Below are 21,682 nucleotides of genomic sequence, written 5' to 3' on the forward strand. Positions count from 1 at the left end.
CAAAAGCTGGTTAATTCAAATGAAAACCAGCTTCTGGTGCTTAATACACACTGTTATATTTTGTTTGTCATTATCTCTCCAGACCAGTGACTCAGTGCCGTAAAACCTTCAGCTTGATCACAACGTTGACACATGATTCCAGCCACTCGGCTTCCATGGACTTCTATTTATGCCTGCTCTCCTCTTCTTTGAAAAGGCTCAGCAAGATAAATGAACCTCAGACTATTAAATAGCATAAAGACTTTCATAAAATAATGGCAACTCTGCCTTCTAGCCTTAAACGAACGATTTTGCAAGTACTTCACGACAACTTAAAAAATGAGCAAAGACCTTCAGAGACGACACAATGCTGCGTTGTTTCCGTGCAGCTTTGCCTCAGGTGGCCGCCCACCCATCTGTCACATGAGAAATATTGCAATGGCGGAGTCGCTCGTGGATCTCCTGATGTCTAACTCCACACGCTTGTACCTGGGAGTTCTGGCTGACAAAAGGTTGACCATGAGTCAACAACGTGCCCTTGTGGACAAGAAGGTCAATAGTACCTGGGGTGCATTAAGAAGAGTGTGACCAGCAGGTCGAGGGAGGTTGTCCTGCTTGTCTGCTCTGCACTGGTGGGGCCGCATCTGGAGTTCTGGGTCCAGTTTTGGGCTACCCAGTTTAAGGTCAAGGAATTACTGGAGGGAGTCCAGTGGCTACGAAGATGCTGAGGGGTCTGGAGTTTCTTACTATGAGGAGAGACTGAGAGAGCTGGGGCTGTTCAGCCTGGAGAAGAGAAGCTGAGAGGGGATCTGATCAATGTTTATAAATATCTCCAGGGTGGGTGTCAAGAGGATGGACCAGACTCTTTTCAGTGGTGCCCAATGACAGGATGAGGGGCAACAGACACAGACTGAAACACAGGAGGTTCCATCTGAACATGAGGAGAAACTTCTTTCCTTTGAGGTGCCAGAGCCTGGAACAGGCTGCCCAGAGAGGTTGTGGAGTCTCCTTCTCTGGAGACATTCAAACCCACCTGGACACCTTCCTGTGTGATCTGCTCTGGTGACCCTGCGTTAGCAGGTGGGTTGGACTGGATGATCTCCAGAGGTCCCTTCAACCCCAACCAGCCTGTGATTCTGTGATTCTGTACCGGTAGGTAAGGCCTGTCACGGGTAGTTTTTAATACCTAAACAGAAAACTGGGACGTGTCTGATGCTCTGAAGAGCATCCTGAAGAACTGAAGGATTTCCATTAACCTATTAGTGTATAAAAAACCAGAGTAAAAGCCAAGTCACTACCATAGGACCTGATCCAAAGTCCATTCACTTAGATGGGAGTCTTTCCAAATAGCTCAATTTGCTTTGGAGGGTGAAAATGGTCACTAGAAAGATAATTTCTATGGTTAACTAACAGAAACAGGGTGAAAACAGCCATTTTCCCAACACTCATGAGCTGTTATATAGATTAGACCTTCTTACTCTTGATTAAGTTGTACCTTATCACTCAAACAGTCCCCATGGCATCGAAAAGAGTGAGATACTGTTTAAATGAGGACAGGTATCTACAAGAAAATGCAACTATCTAAATATAGGGAAAAATCCTCTAAACTTCAGGAAAAACAGTAATTAGTTTTTCAAACAGACCAGGTTATTTAAAAGAATGACCAAGTTCCTGTTAAGAACTGCGCGTTTTTTGTCAGAATGCAAAATATCTCAGCTTAACTTAGTGAAAGTACCAACATTTTGACTCCTTGATTCATTTTTTGTGTTTTAGGTTAGGTGATACAATTCTTGTCTGCAACTTGACAGGATGTAGAAAATAATTACAAATGAAAAGGTTATTCATAATTTTTAAATGAGTTAATTAGTAAACCCCACCAGAGTCACTCATTACAGTAATTAATAATTGATTATACTTGAAATTAAACACAATTTTTCATCAAAATCTAATTAAATATCTGCCTTTTCGCCTGTTGATTAGAACACTGGGTCTGGTAGAGACAATCTTTGCTAAATATGTTTATGCTGAACTGAACCATCAAATGCGATTTTTAATAATTGATAGTTCCTTTAGAAATTAGTAATTATGACCCATAATTACCGCGGTTCGACCTGATCAGCATTCCTGGCGCTTTGCCAGCCCCCCGTGGAGCCCGGCAAACGCCACAGAATTCAGCCAAATGAGGCAAAAAAGGGATGGGAGAGCGCTTGGTGGACCCACCTTTTAACCATATGAACTGTGGTTTTTAAGAGATCTTTTCAGAACTCTGAAAAACGTTTTTGAGCTGGAAAATAGCGAGGGCAAACCCAACTCTTCGCAGTCTATCAAACAGCACACGCCTCCTCCGTCAGAATGAACAGGCATCGCTATTCTGAGTTGGAATGACGCTCCTCTGACACACTGAGATAATGTCCAAAGGAACCACGGTCAGGGCAGAAGGAGAATACCAGACAAACGAGAAAGGCGAGTCCAAATGTACGGAGCAAATGATGAAAATTGACGGCGTATTTCATCAAACTGCTGCCGGTTTAATGGTGGTTAATTAATCATTCCCGCTCCTATTGCAAGAGGCATAAAAGTGACCAGAGTATGATGCAAGGCAGAAGTGGAAAAGTATCAGTCATTAAAGAGGTGCACATAAAAGGAACACGGTAAAAGCCATCCTTTGTGGCAGGGCTAATTATACTCATGTGAAATGAAAGCAAAAATCTTTCGATCCGGGCTAAGATTTGTAATTCTAACCACAAGCTTTTATAGGTCATTAGTGTACAGGAAGTCACGGCGAAATCAAAAAAGACTCATTTGTGCCATGAGAAATGGGCTTTTTTACCTATGATCACATCTGTAAGTGTCTGACAACTAGAGCTTGCACCCCTGACAGTTTGAAATAGATGTCTAGGAATGGATCTTTGTAAGACATTTATAACACAAATATCAAATCTAACGGAAGTAAAGGTAACACCCCGACTTTACAGGCTGAAAAACACCATTTTCACTTCTAACATTTCAATTACTTTTGCAGCAAACACTGAGAAGGCCTTTTTGCAATGAACAACGACAACTCTAATAAACTAAATAAATTCAGACCATGCACAGTGCAAGAAAGATCCACTGCTGCTCCACCCTAGTAGCAGATTTCCTCAACTCCTCTACTCAACAAAGTAGCATGATTTAAACTCGGTCCTTCAGCATCCTCCAGGTCACCCTGTGAACTTCAATATCGTTGGTTAAATGGCTCGGATGTGCCATGAAAAGACAGAATAGAATCACATTTTTGTGTGTCGGCATCTTGGTTCTGACCCTGCTCCCATCAAAGGCAATGGTGGAGGATCCCCATGGACCTGGATGCGACTCTGGCTGGAATGTGGGCCTCACTGCCTGTTTTAATGGGCTGCTTTAAGAAAACCCGGTGGGTTTGTCTCACTCCAGGCATATTTTCCTCTGCAGAAACAGCCCACACCACTGAAGGGAGCACAAAGTGTGACTCATGTTCTACTAAGCTCTTCTGGCCCTACGACATGTTAGGCTCCCTATTATCCCACCAAGTTAACAGAGGTCTTATTTTGCATTACTTTGTTCCACAATCCTGACCTTCTGTCTCACAAATATTTGCATTATGGGTGAGTCTTAGAGAAATGAAAGAAAAGCAGAAAACAAAAAAAAAAAAAAATTAAAAAAATCAGAAATAAGCTTACCTATGAAATACGCCAGCAGGATCACCAGCGTGACTGAGATGACAATGGCGCTCAGAGCAGCGCATTTCCAGTTACAGTATTTATAGGGTTTCTTCAGGTTAAAGGCAGGCCTAGAGAAGGTACTTCTGGGAAGGGGCCGAGGGGGAGGTGAGTACACAGTGCTGGACGTCAAAGGATATCCCGGCGACGTTGTACAAAAAAGGGGAGAAGTGCCTCCAGGTTTGAACAAGAAGTGCCTGAGGGGAGAAAGACCAAGAGCAAGTGACTCCTCACAGCGATGGAAGCCGAGGGAGGACGGCGACGGCTGCTGGGACGAGGGAAGCAGCTCCACGCAACGCTGGCTATGGACACGGACGGCATGCACGGGAGAGAAGAGTAAAAATCAAAGGCAAGTCACACAGAGTAAAGGGAAAACAAAACGAAACGAATCACAGGGCCAACAATGCCACAGAGAACTCGGCAAGGGCAGGAGTCCCCTCTGTGGGAGAGCTGGCGTTGGAGGGACACGACCACCCCAGGCAGAGCTGTGACAAACTGGTGGCACGGGCAGCGCCGGGGACCTGCTCACGCTCCCAGAGAAATGCCCTATAGAGACTGAAGGGGAATGTAATCGGATTAAAGAGGGAAGGGCGTTTATGAATTCATTGATCACTGCATGAGAGCCTTTTTTTGGCATGGCATCGGTGAGTGGAGATGGGGAAAGAGAGCTTAAGCCATTCCATAGCACCCAAATTGTCACAGAGGGGAACATTCACGCTGTCCCCGCCCGGCAAATTTAAGTGCCGGACGATGGCACGGCTAAAAGCATCAAAATCAAGAATTTAAGTCCTGTGTATCGCTAGTGGGGAGAGGCACCTGCTTCTAGAAAGCAGTCCAGAGCAGCACAGTTTGGTGCCTGCCTTTAAAAAGTGTGAATTACTGTCAAGGCAACAGCGTTTCCTGCACAGTGACACATTGGGAGGCACCGTTAATACAAAGGCAGCCTGTGAGGACCTTGCGTGAGACTCATGAAAGTCAGCACAAAAAAGAACCCGCTGCAGTCCATGAGCTCCTGAAATGAAATGTCCCGATGGGAGTTCTCCCCATGGGAATCCTACATGAGAAACCTCATTTCGGTGAGACATATGAAGGGCAAGGCATTCGCATTCCGGGAATGAGACTTGGGAAACGGACCCGACCCGTCTATTGCCATGCTGATATCAAACAAAAAGGGAGCTTGTGAGGACTGAGAAGCAGCCCCGATGCAGTTTGCACCTCCTGCCATGGTTTACGGGGACAGGTTTGCAGCCAGCGTCAATGCCATCAGCACGGGTCCACGGGAGTCAGTCAAGCCGGTGGATTATACCAGGTGAAGACGTGACTCTGTTTTCCCCTTGAAGTGATTTGTGCAGTCACAGGAGAAAATGTCACATGCAGAAACATCCCCGTGCAGAAAAGCCACTGATTCATGCAGCATAGACTAATAATTCTACAAAATAGGTGTTTGTAGTATTAGAGCCATGGTTTTATTGGTACTCAGAGTGTGACTGCTGAGCACCAGAGAAAGATTCATTATTTCTACTAATGTTCTACATCAAAACATTCATTTTTGCAAAGAGTCAGACATTATCCTGTGTTTTGGGAAGTATTTATTTAGACACAGATGCATCTGTTGGGAGCAAAGAGGTACCTGCAGTATTCAAGTGCACCAATTAGATCTTTGGTTAGTGATGGCTACCAAATTAGAAACTGCCAACGCAAGGGCAATACTTTTGGCACTGAGTGTCAAGCTAAAAGCTGCTTATAACTCCAAAGTTAAGCGATCAAAAATTAGGTAAAGATGTCAGAATGGGTGGTTAAGTCAAAATCTAAGGCTTAGCTTACAAACATCACCAGCAGGCAATTGTAAGATAAGACATGTGGAAAAATATCAGTTTAAAAATAAGGTATTAGGCTGCCAGCACAATAATGGTGTAAGGTTTTTATGAACAATAAACTAATCTTAGTTTATATGGGACTCAAAATTGCTGTAGGTACTTCTTCCTAATGAAATTACTTTCCAAACAACAAGGGAAAGAAAGGAAAAGGCATGCTGTGGCTCACCAGCATATTAATGACTCTGCCATTAATATGTACGAGACACAATGCTCCAAGCTGCAGAACCTCATTTTTTTAAGAGGCCAGCAATGATGTTGCCCTTCAACATCATTGATACGACCAAATGCTTTCATGCAAGGATCATAAGGACTGTACAGTAAACAGAGAGACCACGTAAGTGTCACATACCCATCATTGTAAGCACCGTCATGTCGGGAGGAGGTGAGAATGTCCATCTCAATGAGGTTGTCCTGCAATGTCTCTAGGAATGTCTGCTTTGCTATGTTTCTACATACATATGGAAACATGAATGAAGCCAGTGAGTCATGCATATATGAAGTGTGATTCTTATAAAGCACAATGGTTATAGTGCAGTTGTGCATGGAATTAGAATGATGGACCATATATTTATATGTATAAAATGCTACACATATACATATATAGATTTTAAAAATGTTCACTTCTCTATATGTACACTATATATATGCATATACACACATATAAGCACACACGCCCATGTGCATGTATAAAAAAAGTTGGTGTCTTTGTTCATTTCACATTATTTATTGCCACCGACACATGAAACCTTCTGAACTGCTAGAAATCTACTCAAAAGACTGGATTTCGATCCAGTGCAGCTGTAACCTTGTTACACTCCTGCATCTGCATTATTTTCACTCTGAAAAAGCACAGTATTTATTGCCCACCGTGGCCAAGACCTTGGTAGCACAGCTCCATCTCACGTCCTCATGGATTTCCAGTGAAAATCTGTCACTCCTTTGCTGACATTTCAGTTTTGCACTTGACAACTTTTTAATTACCAATTTGATTAACTTCGTTTTCCTCTGTGGAGCAATAACTTGCTATTTAGAACCTTGAAAATGCAAGTTTTGCTCAATAGAAGTATTCCAAATAAAAGTCTTTCAGTGATAACCAGCTGGATAAAGGTTATGCTGTAACCCAAGTTCCAATACCAAAGTATTGGCTGTAATCTGGACGTTAGAGGCCATAGGTGAGATATTTAGGGCCTGAACATGAAGAAGCCTAATTTTGACTTCATACACAATAGTGGCATTTTGCAATATCTGGGCTCCCCAGCATGTACTTTGAGTCACATTTTGACCTATACATCCTAAACTTTTGTACTTTTTGAGGACGATAGCAAAAACATAAATAATTAAGTCAGATGCACAGCTGGAAACATATTGTGTCCTTCTCACCTTCAGGCTTGCTTCTCAAGACCTGGCAAAAGAACATTCTTCCCATCTTTTTGAAAACAAAATAAACAGTCCTGATTTTGCCCATGTCTGTTTTCAGCATTAAAACTGAATACAGGCCTGAATGTGAATAAATTCCTGGCTAAAACTAGCAAAAGGAGCATAAGAGCATCGTGAGACTTTAGCACTTACGTAGGATTAAGCGCTTAGAGGATAGAAGTGACATAGTGTGAACTCAACAGAGAACTCTGTCGAAGAAACTGGATTCAGGTAACGCGCTGTATGAAGAGAAACCAGCCCTGTCACATTATACAAACCTTGATACTGTCTCTTCTAAACTGTCCTCAACCTTAATTTCTCATTTCTGCTTCCTTCTCTTCCTGCTGCTTGTGCCAGCACTTGTTTAGCTCAACTCGCTGCTTTTGGAGGCCTCTGGGCTGCTTTGACAGAACAGATCTACTCAATCTGAATGCAAATAAAGTGACTCCTGTTCGTAGCTTTGGTGTAAAGCGGGTCGACATGCATGAGCTGTGTGTCACAGCACTTGGGACATCAATCCAGCCCCAAGTGTTGGCGGCTTCCTCGCATTCCCTGGGAATGCAGGAAAGGTTGGGCGTTGGGTTCAAAGCAAAAAGAAGCAAGGTATGTGCATGCACGGAGCATTTAATGGGTAAGAGGCAAGGCATCTAGCAACACGCCCATCGATAAAAGTTCATGGGTAGTTAAAATCCACGGCACGCTGGTTCCATGAATTTCATGGATTTGTCCATGAATTGCGGATTGTCAATAAAACAGAAGGCGAAGGGTTACAGAACGTCCTAATGTGTGTATTTGTAATGGAGAGGTCGCTGGGTCACCAAGGTGATTAATGTGTGAATGTCCTTGTGCCCTGAAGTTTGGGCAGAATCTGCTCCCCTGGAGATCACCTGTGAACAGCTGTCCGGTCACAAACCGCTCTCCCTTCTCATGGCGAGTTGTGGTGATAGACTGACCTTCTGTGATTACCACATGGAATTTCCTGGGAATGGAAGTCTCCTGAAAGCCGTTGGTTTGTCAACAAAATGTCCATCTAGTTGGCTTTTATTTGCTCCCACAAGGTAAAATGTAAAGAAACAGAAAAGAGGCCACAGAAGGAAGAGTGTGGTATAAATATGCAGGGGGAACTGACTTACCTGTCAGGAGTGACTGCTGAGCAAAGATCTTCTCATCACAACCTTGATAATATATTGCTTTTAAAGCAACAACAAAAAGGGAGTAAACAGGAAAAGAAAGGAAAAAGGAGAAATAGAGAAAAGGGAGTAAAGGGAAACTAATGAAAAGGAGGCAGAGAAGAGGAGGGGCTCTTTCTCTTGCCACATATAAAGTTCTCAAATATAGGATACACTTATGGTGTCATCTGTATATTTGTGCTACACATCTCTGTTTGCCTTTGCATTACGGTGCAGAAATTTCCAGGCAGTGACAAACCATCCTCAATTCCCAGTTCTGAACGTTCCCTGGAGACCAAAGCAGCCAAAACCAAACCTCTTCAAACCCCGGGGTGCTTAAAATCTGTAACTGTGGGCACGTTTCGCAGCCTGTGACAATCCTTGTTTAAAAGTCGTAGACTCTTCTTCATGTTGTCTCTCTCTGTTGACTAATATGAGATTTTTAAAAAAATTTTATATTCAACGGAAATACAATTCATTTCTTGACATGAGATTACTATAATCTCCTATTGCTATACTTCAAAGGCCTTAATTCTTGGATTAACGTCTCTCGAACGGGATTTATTTTTTATTTTACATATTGGACATTTTATTCTCTTAGGTGGAGATCTTTTTTTGGTTCTAAAAATCTTTTCAGTGGAAAAGGTCGACTTGATGGAAGAGGTGGAACTGGGCATCCAAGTGTGCTGAACAGCTCTGAATCCTGGTCCTTTCTGTCTACAGAACTTCCAGCAAAGGAAAGGGAAGAGCAAACTGGTAAAGAGGAGATTTGTCACAGATCTACTGATCATCTATGCAGCACAGACTCTTTGCATTATGACGCTATTATAACAGTTTATTTTCTTAATGTTGTTTAGTGGAGGAACAGAAGCCTGTCAGTTGTGCTCTGTAAAAGTGTTCATTTGCTGTTTGGCATAAAGTTGCAATTTCTTTTCCAAGATGTTCGTTGTCTGAAGGGACGCTGGGCAAAACAACACCATTCCAACCAGTGTGTCAAAAGGCACAAGATCAGTATTGAAATGATTTGTTTTCTACATAATTAATAAAATGGTCAAATTGAGATCAATTACACGTGTGACTGATTCGTAATGCAAGTAAAATCATCGCACGATGCAGAAGGATCTCTTCATGCAGGAAAACTTCCAACATCCAGTTTAGTTAACAGCAATAATGTGACCAAACCAATCTGCAGAAAGAACTTTCAGATCTTGAACAATTTTAATCCACAATAATTTTGTGGAGAAGAAATGAGAACAGTCTTTAGGATGTACTCATTTACAGAACTAGCCAGATAATTCTTTCCATGAACTCCTGCCTTTGCTAAGATGTAGTAGAGTTGTGTCTCCATCTCTGATTGCCAACAAAATGGTACAAATGGGGACAGGATGTTTCAGCAAAGACCTTTTATCTCTGATATTCCTCCACTGATCCAGCAGCAAGGATGTTCCTTCTCAGTTGGACGGTGGTGGGTCCTGAGAGACTCCAGTCAGATGTGAGGATGTCTTGGCACTAGTAAAACAGTATCTTATCTCTTCGCCAAAGAGCTCACACCCTGGTTTAGAAAAAGGCACAGGGCTTCCTCCAGAACTATAGAGGATTACTCACAAAAGGGCTGCAGGAGCAGGGCCTAAGTATTTTTTATTTTTTTATCTTTTTTCAAAAGAAATAAGACATGGAAGTCACTTCTTGGGTATATATGCTCAAGAATTTAACACCATCTAAATACTGAAACTGTTGCCAAATCACGCTTGCAGTACTTGCTTAAAATTTTGCCTTAATCTTTTGGATCCAGCTTCTTAGTTGGGTCTTTTTAATCAAGCAGTCGCAGCGAAATTAATTATCCTTAAATGCCAGAAAATGTTAGATTCAGGTCTGGTTTGGATGTTTCAGAGGGCCAGCAGACATAGCTCATTCTCAAATCATCGGCAGACATATTCATTTTTAACAACTGTTTTCTTAGCAGAATCTGGCAAAATCAGGTACATTTTGTCCCAGGACACGGACGCAGCTCCTGCTTTGTGAGACTTTGTGATCTTTGTGAGACTCCCACAGACATTAATTTGGTCCCTGGCTGAGCCTTCAGCTCGTGTATATTTTTTGTTGTCTAAAATCTTTCTTGTTGGTTTGAGAAGGTAAGAGAAATGAGGGGAAAAAGGCAGCTAAGTGAATGTAAGGCCTGGAAGACACCAGGTATGGGGGGTAATGAATCCAGCACCTCCAGTTTCTCAGCAGCAAAGCCTCTGGAGAATGCAAAAACTGACTTTCAAGCGGGACATCAAGAAATAGATAAGTGAACCATCAGATGGGAGGACTGAGGCTGAGGGAGTCTGACAAATCCATTTTCCAGAACCGAAACAAAGCCATGAACTAGAAAAACTCAGTGACTGTTTGTCACACCCGCCGTGTGTTGCATAGGTCGAAAAGAATATAAATGTTAAATGGAATCATTATTAATTGACTGGTGCCCTGCTATTCAGTGTTCCACACTTGCTGGAGCAATGTTGTAGGACAGTGAAATGTTAAGAGCTGACCTCTCCTTATTAGATAAACAAGATCAGCTTTTCCTGAATGATGCACCATGAAAGAATCTGCTTGATGAGGCACAGATAGAAGGCTAAATCTTTTCAATATATTGACTGATTCCTGTTTCTTAAATAGGATATTGATTTATCCTACCACATAGGAAGAAAAGACATTAAAGGAAAAAAAAAAAGAATTAAAACCATGAACATTTTAATCTGATTCCAATTTCAAATCAGTAAAATAACCTTATGAGCAGCTTAAAGACAATATTTTTAGTTGATGAAAGAGCGTTTTCCTCTTCTCCTAGTCCAAAAAAAAAGACACAAGGAACAATAAATCCGACTCAAAACGCTGAAGAAAATGACCTACCGAGTCTCCAGCGGGATGTTACTGTTGAGTAACCAGTTGTCCTGAGCATGGGCTGGCTCTTGGGTGCCGGCGGGTTGGTCTCCAGACAGAGAATGGTCCGTAGGGGCCGGGCTGGGGTTGCTGCGCGGCGTGAAGTTCCCTCTGTTTAGGGAATTGACGGAGGCCGCGTGGTGCTGGCTCGGGGTGTGAGCGTGCGATATCGGAGGCGGCGGAGTTCGAAGTCTCGAATGATTTTGAAGGTTCGGAGGATGATCTGAAACATAAGTCAAGTATTTTTTACGGTTTGGGATTTGAGTTATTCCTTACTGCACTCACTTATGTGCAGGTGCTTCTATAAAAGTACGAAGGCTGGGGTGCCACGTATCCTAAATCAACCTCAAAAGGGCACCATAGCCTTGTTCCAAAGGCTTTAATGACACACACAGCCAGCTAGAAAAATAGTTTGGTTTCATGCACCAAAGTTATGAAAGCTTAAAGCACCACAAAAAGGCCGTCCTGACAGGCAAGTTAACTCCGATGAACAACTGCAGGTTGCAAACTGCAATCTATCTGTGACACTGATTTGTGATAAAGCATGAAAAATGTAACCGGCCTGGATAGATAACACTTTAGAGCAATTTTATGATGGATTTACAGGTCCCTGTGAAGTTTGTTCTGCCTGTTCTGCTTGAGAACTTGCAACAGTTAAGTCAACAAGAAGACTGAGAATACATTTAATCATAAACGGAGTTTAGGGAAAGCCATAAAACTGTGTCAGGGTTATACAATTTAACAAAATCCAATAGTTTGTAGTGTTAGAGATGTACTCAAACTGAGTAAAAAATGCATGTGGTATAAAAACTGAGGTGTCAGGAAAATGAAACAACATCCAGTGAAGAAAGATGCAAAGATCAGTGATGGCTACTTGGAGCAAAACTCCAAGTATTTGTTGGCCAAGAATCTGAAGCAGGTTGATTGAGCAAATCAAACACTTGGGAAAGACCAACCTAGTGCTGATTATATTTGTATTTTTATTTTTTTAAGTAACCATCGAGGATTTTTTTTTACTTGTTTTCCAGAAAGAACGGGAAACTAAAACATTTGATGGAACTGGAGGGAGACGGACAGTTCATAATACTGCATATGTGATACAGGAACCATTCCTCTCTGATATTATGCTCAGAAGTCATTAATTATATCCTATCCATCTAATACTTACCAGACTTCTGTATCATGAAAAACTAACACTCATCTGCTCTCAGAGAGCTCAGAACTGAAAGAACTGTGCATAATCCCTAAATTACAATGAATGGTATCAAAATGCCCATGACATTCATTGACACTTTTGAAATCCGGGTTGGGACTTGGATTCAGGAGAGGAACAGAGGAAGCATTTACAACATCTCTGGAGCCTCTTGGATATTTAGACACATAAGATAAAATATAAAGATGTGTGAGATACAACCCACCCCTTCCCTCCTCAGCCTGTACTGATTTACAATACCTCACCATTAACTATGGGTGATTATATCGCAACCTGAGGGTGGTTGAGGTGGTCTAGCAAAAAAAATACAAGGAGTTAATTATGAAGGTGCCATTATGCTGTTTGAATGTGTATTTATCTCTGGCTTTGCTAGGTTAGACATGGGACTAGGGGGGTTATATTTCATGGGGGGAATTAAATGCTTTTAGGGTCCCAATCCATCTTACCCTGGACTCTGAGAAGAGTTAGAGAACAACTTAAAAGTGCTGCTCTCTCTATATCAGTACAACAGAGAACAACTAGCTCACAAAAGAGATCCATACTGGCCATGTGCATTTGGACAGGTAGATTCTCCTCTGAGTATTCAGGAGTCTGACTTAGCAAAGCTCATTCCAAATTACTAATGGACTCCGACCTAACATGAGCTAGTCCTGGCTAATTCTGTACATCAGCCAGAAAACTGAAGGGAAGGACAGAGCAACGACCATGGACTGTATGGAGGAGGAAAATCAGAATTAAAGAGGTCTGACGCCAGCTCTACAGCACCACGTGAATCAACACATCCAGCCATCCCTGGAATGGATATTATTGGGGACTGTTGTTTAACTGCAACCCTGACTGTGGAGGTAATAAAAACAAGAATGGAAGAACCCCACTGCTGGGAAAGTTAAATGAGTGACTCCTTTTCCAACTCAACATCCAGAGGCCACCATTGCTTGGCTGGGACCCCTTTGCTGGAGGCTGGAGGCAGAAGGAAGATGGGAGATGGCACAGAATCCACCAAAACCCATGGTCTCAGGAACACATCTGTGTGCAGACAAATGAAGATTGGGATAGTTTATTAATTCCAGGCTGAAGGAGAAGAACCTAAATAGAGGATTTCCAGTTTTTAGGGCTGTCAATTTATCACCGTCCACCAGAACTTAATTCTGGAGACAATGACTTGTCTAATCAGAAGCAATGTACCAAACGTTTCCAAGATCAGTTATTCAAGTTTTCGTTACAACTGATGCCTGAGATGAATCCTCTGCAAAAAGAGGAAAAGGGGCGAATGGGTGAATCCTGGAATATACAAAAGGTGTTTCGTGAAGTTCTCCTGCTCTGGGGTGACTTTCCCTACACCATTTTCAGACTGTGAGTCAGAGCCTGTTTCCAAAGATCTGTTATGTAAATTCCAATTTACACCCTATTATTGCAGACACATTGCAGATGCTATAATGGATAATGCTTTCGAATCAAGTAAAAATGTGTCATTTTCATTTTCTATTTGCATACCCTCTGTGATTTCTTTGCTAAGTAAAGACAGCACATCTATCTTACTCTGCTCTATGTGATCTTTCACAGGATTTTATGGCTTGTATTTCTTTTTTCCTGACATTCAGGTAGCTTTTCCTCCCAGAATATTTTTAATTTAATTCATATACAAATTCTGAACACTTCTGTCATGTCTGAGCATTACTGAATTTAATATACCTTGACTAGGATTAGCAACTATTACCCTTGCCTTACTATCTTATTTTTTCCCTTCTTCTCAAGTTGAGGAACATTAGAAAAAAGGTGTAGATGAAAGCACAAGCTATGAAATCTTCCTACTGAAAATTACTGCAGCTGTGCAGGATTTTCTTGATGTGACAAAACTATGGAGGTTCTTGCCCTCTGAGGTCTCCAGAGATCCTATGGGATTTGCAAAGGGTGAGGGAAACCCATAAAGTGAATTCTTTCTTGATTTCCTAAAATTGCAATTGTCCTCTTACTTGTACATACTCTTTGTAAATTGTACCACAACGTTTGAGTGATATAAAATGTGTGGTTATGTTTACCCACAGGAATGAGAACCTTAATGCTGGTTGCAGTGCCTCTCTTACATCATGTATGTGCGTGAATCTCACGCAGTGGGAAGATGCTCTGATTATCCTGCTCTATATTATATATAAATGCTCTATATTTATAGCTGCTTAGGTAGCAGGGAATTTTTGCCCATCCAGCCGTATAGGTGGGATACAGGGGAAGTGAGATACAGGTTTCTACATCTCACAGCAAGCCCTTAGTGGGACAACAGCACCACAGGAATCCAGGAGACATTACAGAGGAGCAGAACACAAACTGTACTGATAGAATCATGGAATGTCCTGAGTTGGAAGGACCCACAAGGATCATCGAGTCCAACTCCTGTCCCTGCACAGGACAACCCCACAGTTCACACCGTGTGTCTGAGGATGTTGTCCAGTCTCTTCTTGAACACTGTCAGGTTGGGGCCGTGACACCTCCCTGGGGAGCCTGTTCAGTGTCCAGCACCCTCTGGGTGAAGAACCTTTTCCTGAGCTCTTCTCGGTGACAACCAATGACAGGACAAGGGGTAATGGGTACAAACTGGAACACGAAAGGTTCCACTTAAATTTGAGAAGAAACTTCTTCTCAGTGAGGGTGACAGAACACTGGACCAGGCTGCCCAGGGAGGTTGTGGAGTCTCCTTCTCTGCAGACATTCCAACCCGCCTGGACACCTTCCTGTGTAACCTCATCTGGGTGTTCCTGCTCCATGGGGGGATTGCACTGGATGAGCTTTCCAGGTCCTTTCCAATCCCTGACATTCTGTGATTCTGTGATGTCCAACCTGAACCTCCCGTGGCACATTTTCCTGCCATTCCCTCGGGTTCTGTCATTGGTCACTAAGAGAAGAGCTCAGTGCCTGCTCCTTCTCTTCCCCTTGTGAGGAAGTTGGGTTCCCCAAGACGTTTCTTAAGCAACTATAAAATAATCATCTGTGACTTAGTTATTTTGTCCTACACAAATAAAGGTAATTTTCAAACCTTTCCTCCTAACAGTTTTTCTCTTCAGCTTCCACAAAGACATGGAGCTCATCATTCCCTCTCGTTGGAATGGAAAACCTGACACATGCTCTACAGAAGGACAAGCTACGCTAACAGAGCACTGAGGAACAAAACACCTCCTAAAATGACCCCCCTCAAACTTCCGAGAGCCTGCAGAGTCAAACACCACAGCCTCGGGGATGGTTTTTGCTTTGAAGAGACAGCAAGAAAGATCTCTCAATAGCAAAGGTGTCCTTACAGCCTCAGACACCAGGTGCCAATGAAACAGGGTCCCAGTGACAAAGTTCAACATTTCGCTGGCACTGGGGAAATCTAAGTAGCTCAGAACTTAATGAACACCCCTGTAAACCTCGTTTTCTCTAATGGGTCTTCAAAGTGTGTCAAACATGAAATATGTCAGTATTCAAATGTAAGGAAAGATTGGAAATGTGACTACAAAAGACACCAATAACAATCAAGTTTCCTATATGCTGATTTTTTGTTTGTTTTTTAACATTATAATGTCAGTGACTAACACTGGCTTGGTAACCACAGATAAAGCAGAGCTGAAAGATAACTCAGTTAATGGAGCTTGTACTTGGCACATACCGGAGAGCCTTGACAGAACACTGTGAATGAAGTATTGAATAAATGTGAACTGTAAAAAGATTACCAATCAGGAGCTAATATGACAAAATTTGAATAAAAGGTCTGAACCCCGTGTTCCTTTTCTCTCCCTTAATCTTTAATGAGTAGCACTGTTTTGAAATTAGTCCGTGTAACAATTACACTTTGTGATTCATTAGGTTTTGGGATTGTGTTCAGGGCCAATGTGCTAACCTGGGACTGAAAAATACATCCTCATCTCTTTTTTTGTTCCCAGCTTCTCCTGTTCCTCCACACATTTGTCATTTGTATGTCTGCTCATATTTAGACAGCCCGATGCCTGGCTGGTGTCTGGGTTAGGTACATGGAATATTTCTCTTTACTCACTGTATATAGCACCAGGTGGAATGAATCATTCATTCCCCCCTTGAACTTCAAACTCCACGGCAGCCGTGCTGACTAACTTGGCAGTGTCACTTTGGGCAATCGTGCTCGTACCCACATACCGAGAAATCCTCCCTGGTGAAGAGCAAACAATCCTTTTTAAAAATAATGAACTTCTGCATTTGACTGACAAAGCAGCAAAGAGCTTTGCTTTGGCTCCAGGACCACGTTTCAATCTGCTGGAGATGAACACTCACAGCACTGACACCACCAGCCAGCTGGAATCACTGTCCCGGGCTCCTTGTCCCTTTGGGTGTTTATGGAAACCAGATTAATCTGATGTGCCACCTCAGGTCAGGCAAATGATGAAAGAAAGAACTGGGTTTTCCCCAGCACCATTGTAAGGGGCACAGAGAGTTTTCGGTTGAAAGTAAGACAGCTTGCCAGAAACAAGTTCTCTGTCAGACACAGGGCAAGCCAATGATGGCATCTGCAAAATAAAAAGCAAGCAGGATATTCAAACCCCAAGCTGGCAGACAATGGAAAATAAAAGGTGAAAAATCAGGATGGGAGATGCTGTCTGCTCAGAGGGTATTTTGGTGGTTTCTGGTGACAACCATGATCAACTCCAGACCGAGCTTTTCTCCCGTTTCCATAGGATCCAGCTGAATGTGCAACATCTGGACTGAGCTGAAGCAATGTGCAAGGGTGGGACCTGTGTCATACCAAGCATGTCCCCTCAGAGCTGTTATTGATATTCTGCAATCTAGAGATTTCCTCCTTCAAGGAACGTTCTCCAACACGCTCTGTCTATATGGGTCAGTCAGGTAGTCTAATTTGGAAGCCACCCCCAGGATGGTGATAGAGATGGAGCGAAACAGGTCCCTCAGTATCCACATTATTTAGCTGCAAAGAGTCTGTTCTCCTTCACTATCACTTAAAAATTGGAATTAGTGATACAATTTGAGTGACTCCATCTCTCCTTGAGAAGCATATCCACCAAATTTGACTTAAGACTAGTTTCTCCTGCTATCAAGAGAAGTGTTTGTACCATGCTGTGAAATGCATCTTTCGCTGTAGCAACATCTTGTGCTGCTGGTTTTCAAAATGCTAAGCCACAAAATGACAGTGAGTCACAAAAGAAAACAGAGAACTGATGTATAATCCCTGTTAAGTCACAAAACAACAATATGAAAGCTACCTTGATGTTTTTTCTCTATTTTATTTTAAGTAACAGCACAATAGGGAGCTGCTGTTCCACCAAGGACTCTCAATAGAGAAAAGCGTCGTCCTCCCCATGCAGTTAAAATCAGCTGTGTGTAGAGTTCTAGAGACTATTTTGCTTCAGAGAGTCTTCTCAAAGTTGGGCCCCTTGAATCCCAATCTTTACAGCCTTGTATCTCACTGGTACTTCATCATTCTATATGCGCAGCCAAGCAACTATGTTTTATGGATTATTAAGGTCTAAGCAAAACCTTTCTGTGTGCACCTGCTTTATAAATTGGTGCAGTCTTGTCTCAAAAAATCTCACAAGGATCGGAGACTATTTCTTGGAAGAAAATGGCTATACAGATGTAAAGAGTTTGAGTGTTTTTCTAACCATGCCAATCAGGACCAATGACAACAAGACTCTGTAACTATCCAAATCTAAACTGGACCTTCAGCAGTGTAAAACGTGTAAAAAACGCAACTATCCTTTACCTTGCAAACAAAATGTTACCAGTAGAAAGTGGAAACAGAGGATCTAGAAACCAGAGGACTGACAAGTTTAGGCTCTATAAGCTATGATGACTTTATTCTGGAACATAATAAGCAACATCTTTTCTTTAGATGAATTACATCAAAAATCAGGTGCACCTGGATGGTGTATGTGCACATGTACAACTAGCTGAAGCTCCTCTCTAGCTGCACAGATTGACACTTCATTGGCTTTACTGCTCCAAATCAAGTCCAAACAAGCCACCTCCTCTGTATTTTTCTCATCAAATGTGTACATTACATGCAAACTTTCCTCTCAAGTGCAAAAGTGCCTTTGCAAAAGCAGAATATTGACTTCTGGGTTTGAAATCAATTTTTTGTTTGATGCTGGGCTGTCAAGCTTTGCTTGTACATAGTCAATGGAAGCTCTGGGTGGTTGTTTTTTTTCACCAGGATGCATATGATTGAATTGAACACCCTAGAAGTAATGCTTTTAAAAAGGTCCCGGTCACTGTCAAAGGATGATATGCAGACTTTTAACCCATGGTGTTCATTATTTAACTTCATAAAAGGAAATCATAGAGTAATAAAATCAAGGCGCAGTATTACTATTTAGACTCTGACAGTTCATGAAGAATCAATACCTTAAACACAGAGGATAGTGGAAAATAAAGAGAATATCTGGCAGGATGTAAATGAATTACTTAAATTTAAACTACGTTTAAGTTCTTAAACTGTTACTGGAAACATGGGAAAGCAGCCTCTACAGTGTCCAACTAAGCAAATTATATTGCAGGCCTGGAGATTCTGGATTTTCTATTGAAAACCTTTAACTACCCTGATACTATACACCGGAGACAATAGCAACCATTGAAGGCCCAAGTTCTTGAACTGCTGACCCTTCTGGTCTAAGCATATCAACAAACAAATAAGCATATATTTCTATATAAAACAACGTATCATTATAGCTCCTTCCCTCTCAGCAATGCCCCAAACACAGAAGCTGACCCTGAGTCTGCTGAGATGCTGCATCCCCCACATTGTGCCCTCAGCTCTTCACGTCAGGGTTCTCATGTCTGGAAGTCTACAATTAGAACCCTATTAATTAGAACTCTGATTATTCTCAGGAGGATGCTCAGATCAGATTGCTGTGGCATTCTGACAGCACTGATGGCTTCTGTGAGTTCCTTTCCAGCTAAGTGATGGGGAATAACCCACCCCAATGAAATCTTCAAGGGAGACAGCACCCTACTCATACCATCACAGATTCATAGAATCATTTTGGTTGGAAAAGACCCTCAAGATCATTGAGTCCAACTGTTAACCTAGCACTCTCACTAAACCACGTCTCCAAGAACCTCATTTACACATCTTTTAAACCCCTTCAGGGATGGTGACTCCACCACTGCTCTGGGCAGCCTGTTCCAATGCCCAACAGCCCTTTCCAAGAAGAAACTGTTCCAGCCTCAATCTCCTCTGGTGCAACTTGAGGCCGTTTCCTCTGCTTCTGGCGCTTGTTCCTGGGGAGCAGAGCCCGACCCCCCTGGCTCCAAGCTCCTTTCAGGCAGTTCAGAGATCAGAAGGTCTCCCCTCAGCTCCTGTTCTCCAGCTGAACCCCCCAGGTCCCTCAGCCGCTCCCATCACTCTTGTGCTCCAGCCCCTCACCAGCTCCGTTCCCTTCTCTCAACTCGCTCCAGCACCTCAAGTCCTTTCTTGTGGTGAGGGGCCCAAAACTGCCCCCAGGATTCGAGGTTTGGCCTCCCCAGTGCCCAGCACAGGGACGGTCACTGCCCTGGGCCTGCTGGCCACTCCAGTGCTGGTACCAGCCAGGATGCTGGTGGCCTCTTGGCCACCTGGGCACATGGTGGCTCATGTTCAACCGCTGTCACCAACACCCCCAGGTCCTTTTCCACCGGACACTTTCCAGCCGCTCCTCCCCGAGCCTGTAGCACTGCCTGGGGTTGCTGTGACCCCAGTGCAGGACCCAGCACTTGGCCTTATTGAACGTCACACAATTGGCCTCAGCTTAACGATCCAGACAGTTCAGATCCTTCTGTATGGGCTTCCTACCCCCCCTAATGTGAGGCAAGAAAATCCATTGTCTTGAGCGAAGGATGGTGCATTTGTGCTCTGAGTTTGACTTGCTACAAATCACACTTATCAAATGTTTTTAACCACATGTGGCTAAAACTGCGACCTCCCTCCTGAAGAACTGGGAGCCTGCAGCTCCCACTTTGCTAAGTAAGATACATAGGAAGCCAGTACTTCCAAAAACGTGGGTTTTTTAAGTGTTAAAAGGTGTATTCAGCTTCCTGTGCTTTATATATGGCAATGTATGCTATACAAACCCTAAAACTCATTTGCAGTCAGCCAGGACACGCCACTGGCTGCAGTTTAGGCGATGTCTATGCCACTTGGCTGATTACTCCTCACAAGTCGCCTTTCCATGGTGTCCAACCTGCCCAGGCTCCGCACACGCAGCCGGGTGCCATCCCTCATGCATAAAAAGGCCTGGAGAAATGGAAATAACTCTCAGATTTGCAGCTCCCCTACTGCACATGTAAGAAACACAACCGGTTTTACACCTAAGGTTATCCGCCTTGAAAGAAACGTGGCACTTTTCTCTGATGTCTCCAGTTTATTGACTTGCGGCTCTGAGGAGCTCTGTTGTATTTGAACTGGTTTCCCTACACACGCTGCCTCCTGTGCCTGTTGTGTGGTTCTTTCACACAGCAACTCACGCAGACAAATATATAAATAAACAGAAAACCACATAGTTTTGCCTTGTCCAAACCAGACATGATTAGTGGTATTGTTACATTGGCAAACTTCTGAATTGTTTGTGTAAAGCAGTTCCCTAAACTAACGTACATCCCCAAAAAGGTTGCTGCAATAGCAAATAAACTCAGGATTTTGCCAGCACAGCTCTGTCAAATATTGTTAGCTTTTTTTTTTTTCTAATAAACCTATATTGGAAAAGCTTTGAAATACAGACCCAGCCTTTGCTTGCTTCTCCCTAAAAATAAAATGAACAGCCTCTATTTTGCTTACGCCCTTCAAAAATCTTCTCTAAACCGCAGCGCTGTTGTGACTGAGCTGTGCACAAACAAACAGGACTGACACATCCCCGGCTCCATCAGCAAAGTTGCCTATTTATAGCCGCTGAGGAAATAGCCTGTTTTATATAATTTTTACAGTTTTTTAGCATTGACAGTCCACAAATACAAAGTAATACAAGTGTCACGCAGTTGAACTGTGTGACAGGACTAGGTATGCGCTCTTAGTGGTCAAGGTGAAAGATTTATATGCTGCAAAAGCATTCTAAAAATGTACTGTATTCATCGTTAACTTGCAAGCTTTGGGTCTGGACTCCGACCTCCAAGGGCCACGTCATTCTCGGAGCCACCAGGGAGTTTTACAGCACAGACATCAGAGGGCTGTGCCCCTTTTTAATTTGTACACATCCCAGGCTTGCGAATGAATGAACCTCTGGAAACGCACAATCCCATTATTTCACAGCAAAGTGCTTATGGAATGTGACATGACGTGGTGTAGCACAATGCTAACAAGCACTGATGGTGTGAATTATTTACTGTAGAGAAAGAACCAGGGAAATTTCACGTTGGCAACAACTGAAACAAACTATTTCAAGTCTT

General features: G+C 42.8%; 1 protein-coding gene across 16 annotated transcripts in view; it reads right to left on the minus strand.

Moving 5' to 3' along the window:
* TENM4 (teneurin transmembrane protein 4) overlaps positions 1-21,682 on the minus strand; it is a 1,656,871-nt gene that overhangs the window by 216,295 nt on the left and 1,418,894 nt on the right. For 12 of the 16 annotated variants that reach the window (XM_065029145.1, XM_065029736.1, XM_065029665.1 and 9 more), the window contains 3 exons: positions 11,068-11,320; positions 5,940-6,038; positions 3,675-3,910 (listed from right to left, as the gene is read on the minus strand). In XM_065029145.1, the coding sequence (XP_064885217.1) occupies positions 3,675-3,910; positions 5,940-6,038; positions 11,068-11,320 (588 nt within the window). The remainder of the gene's footprint in view (positions 1-3,674; positions 3,911-5,939; positions 6,039-11,067; positions 11,321-21,682) is intronic. The other 4 variants (XM_065029994.1, XM_065029946.1, XM_065029883.1 and 1 more) reach the window with 1 other exon arrangement.

The sequence above is a fragment of the Columba livia genome, chromosome 1, assembly GCF_036013475.1.
Source record: "Columba livia isolate bColLiv1 breed racing homer chromosome 1, bColLiv1.pat.W.v2, whole genome shotgun sequence".
Classification (NCBI taxonomy): Eukaryota; Metazoa; Chordata; class Aves; order Columbiformes; family Columbidae; genus Columba; species Columba livia.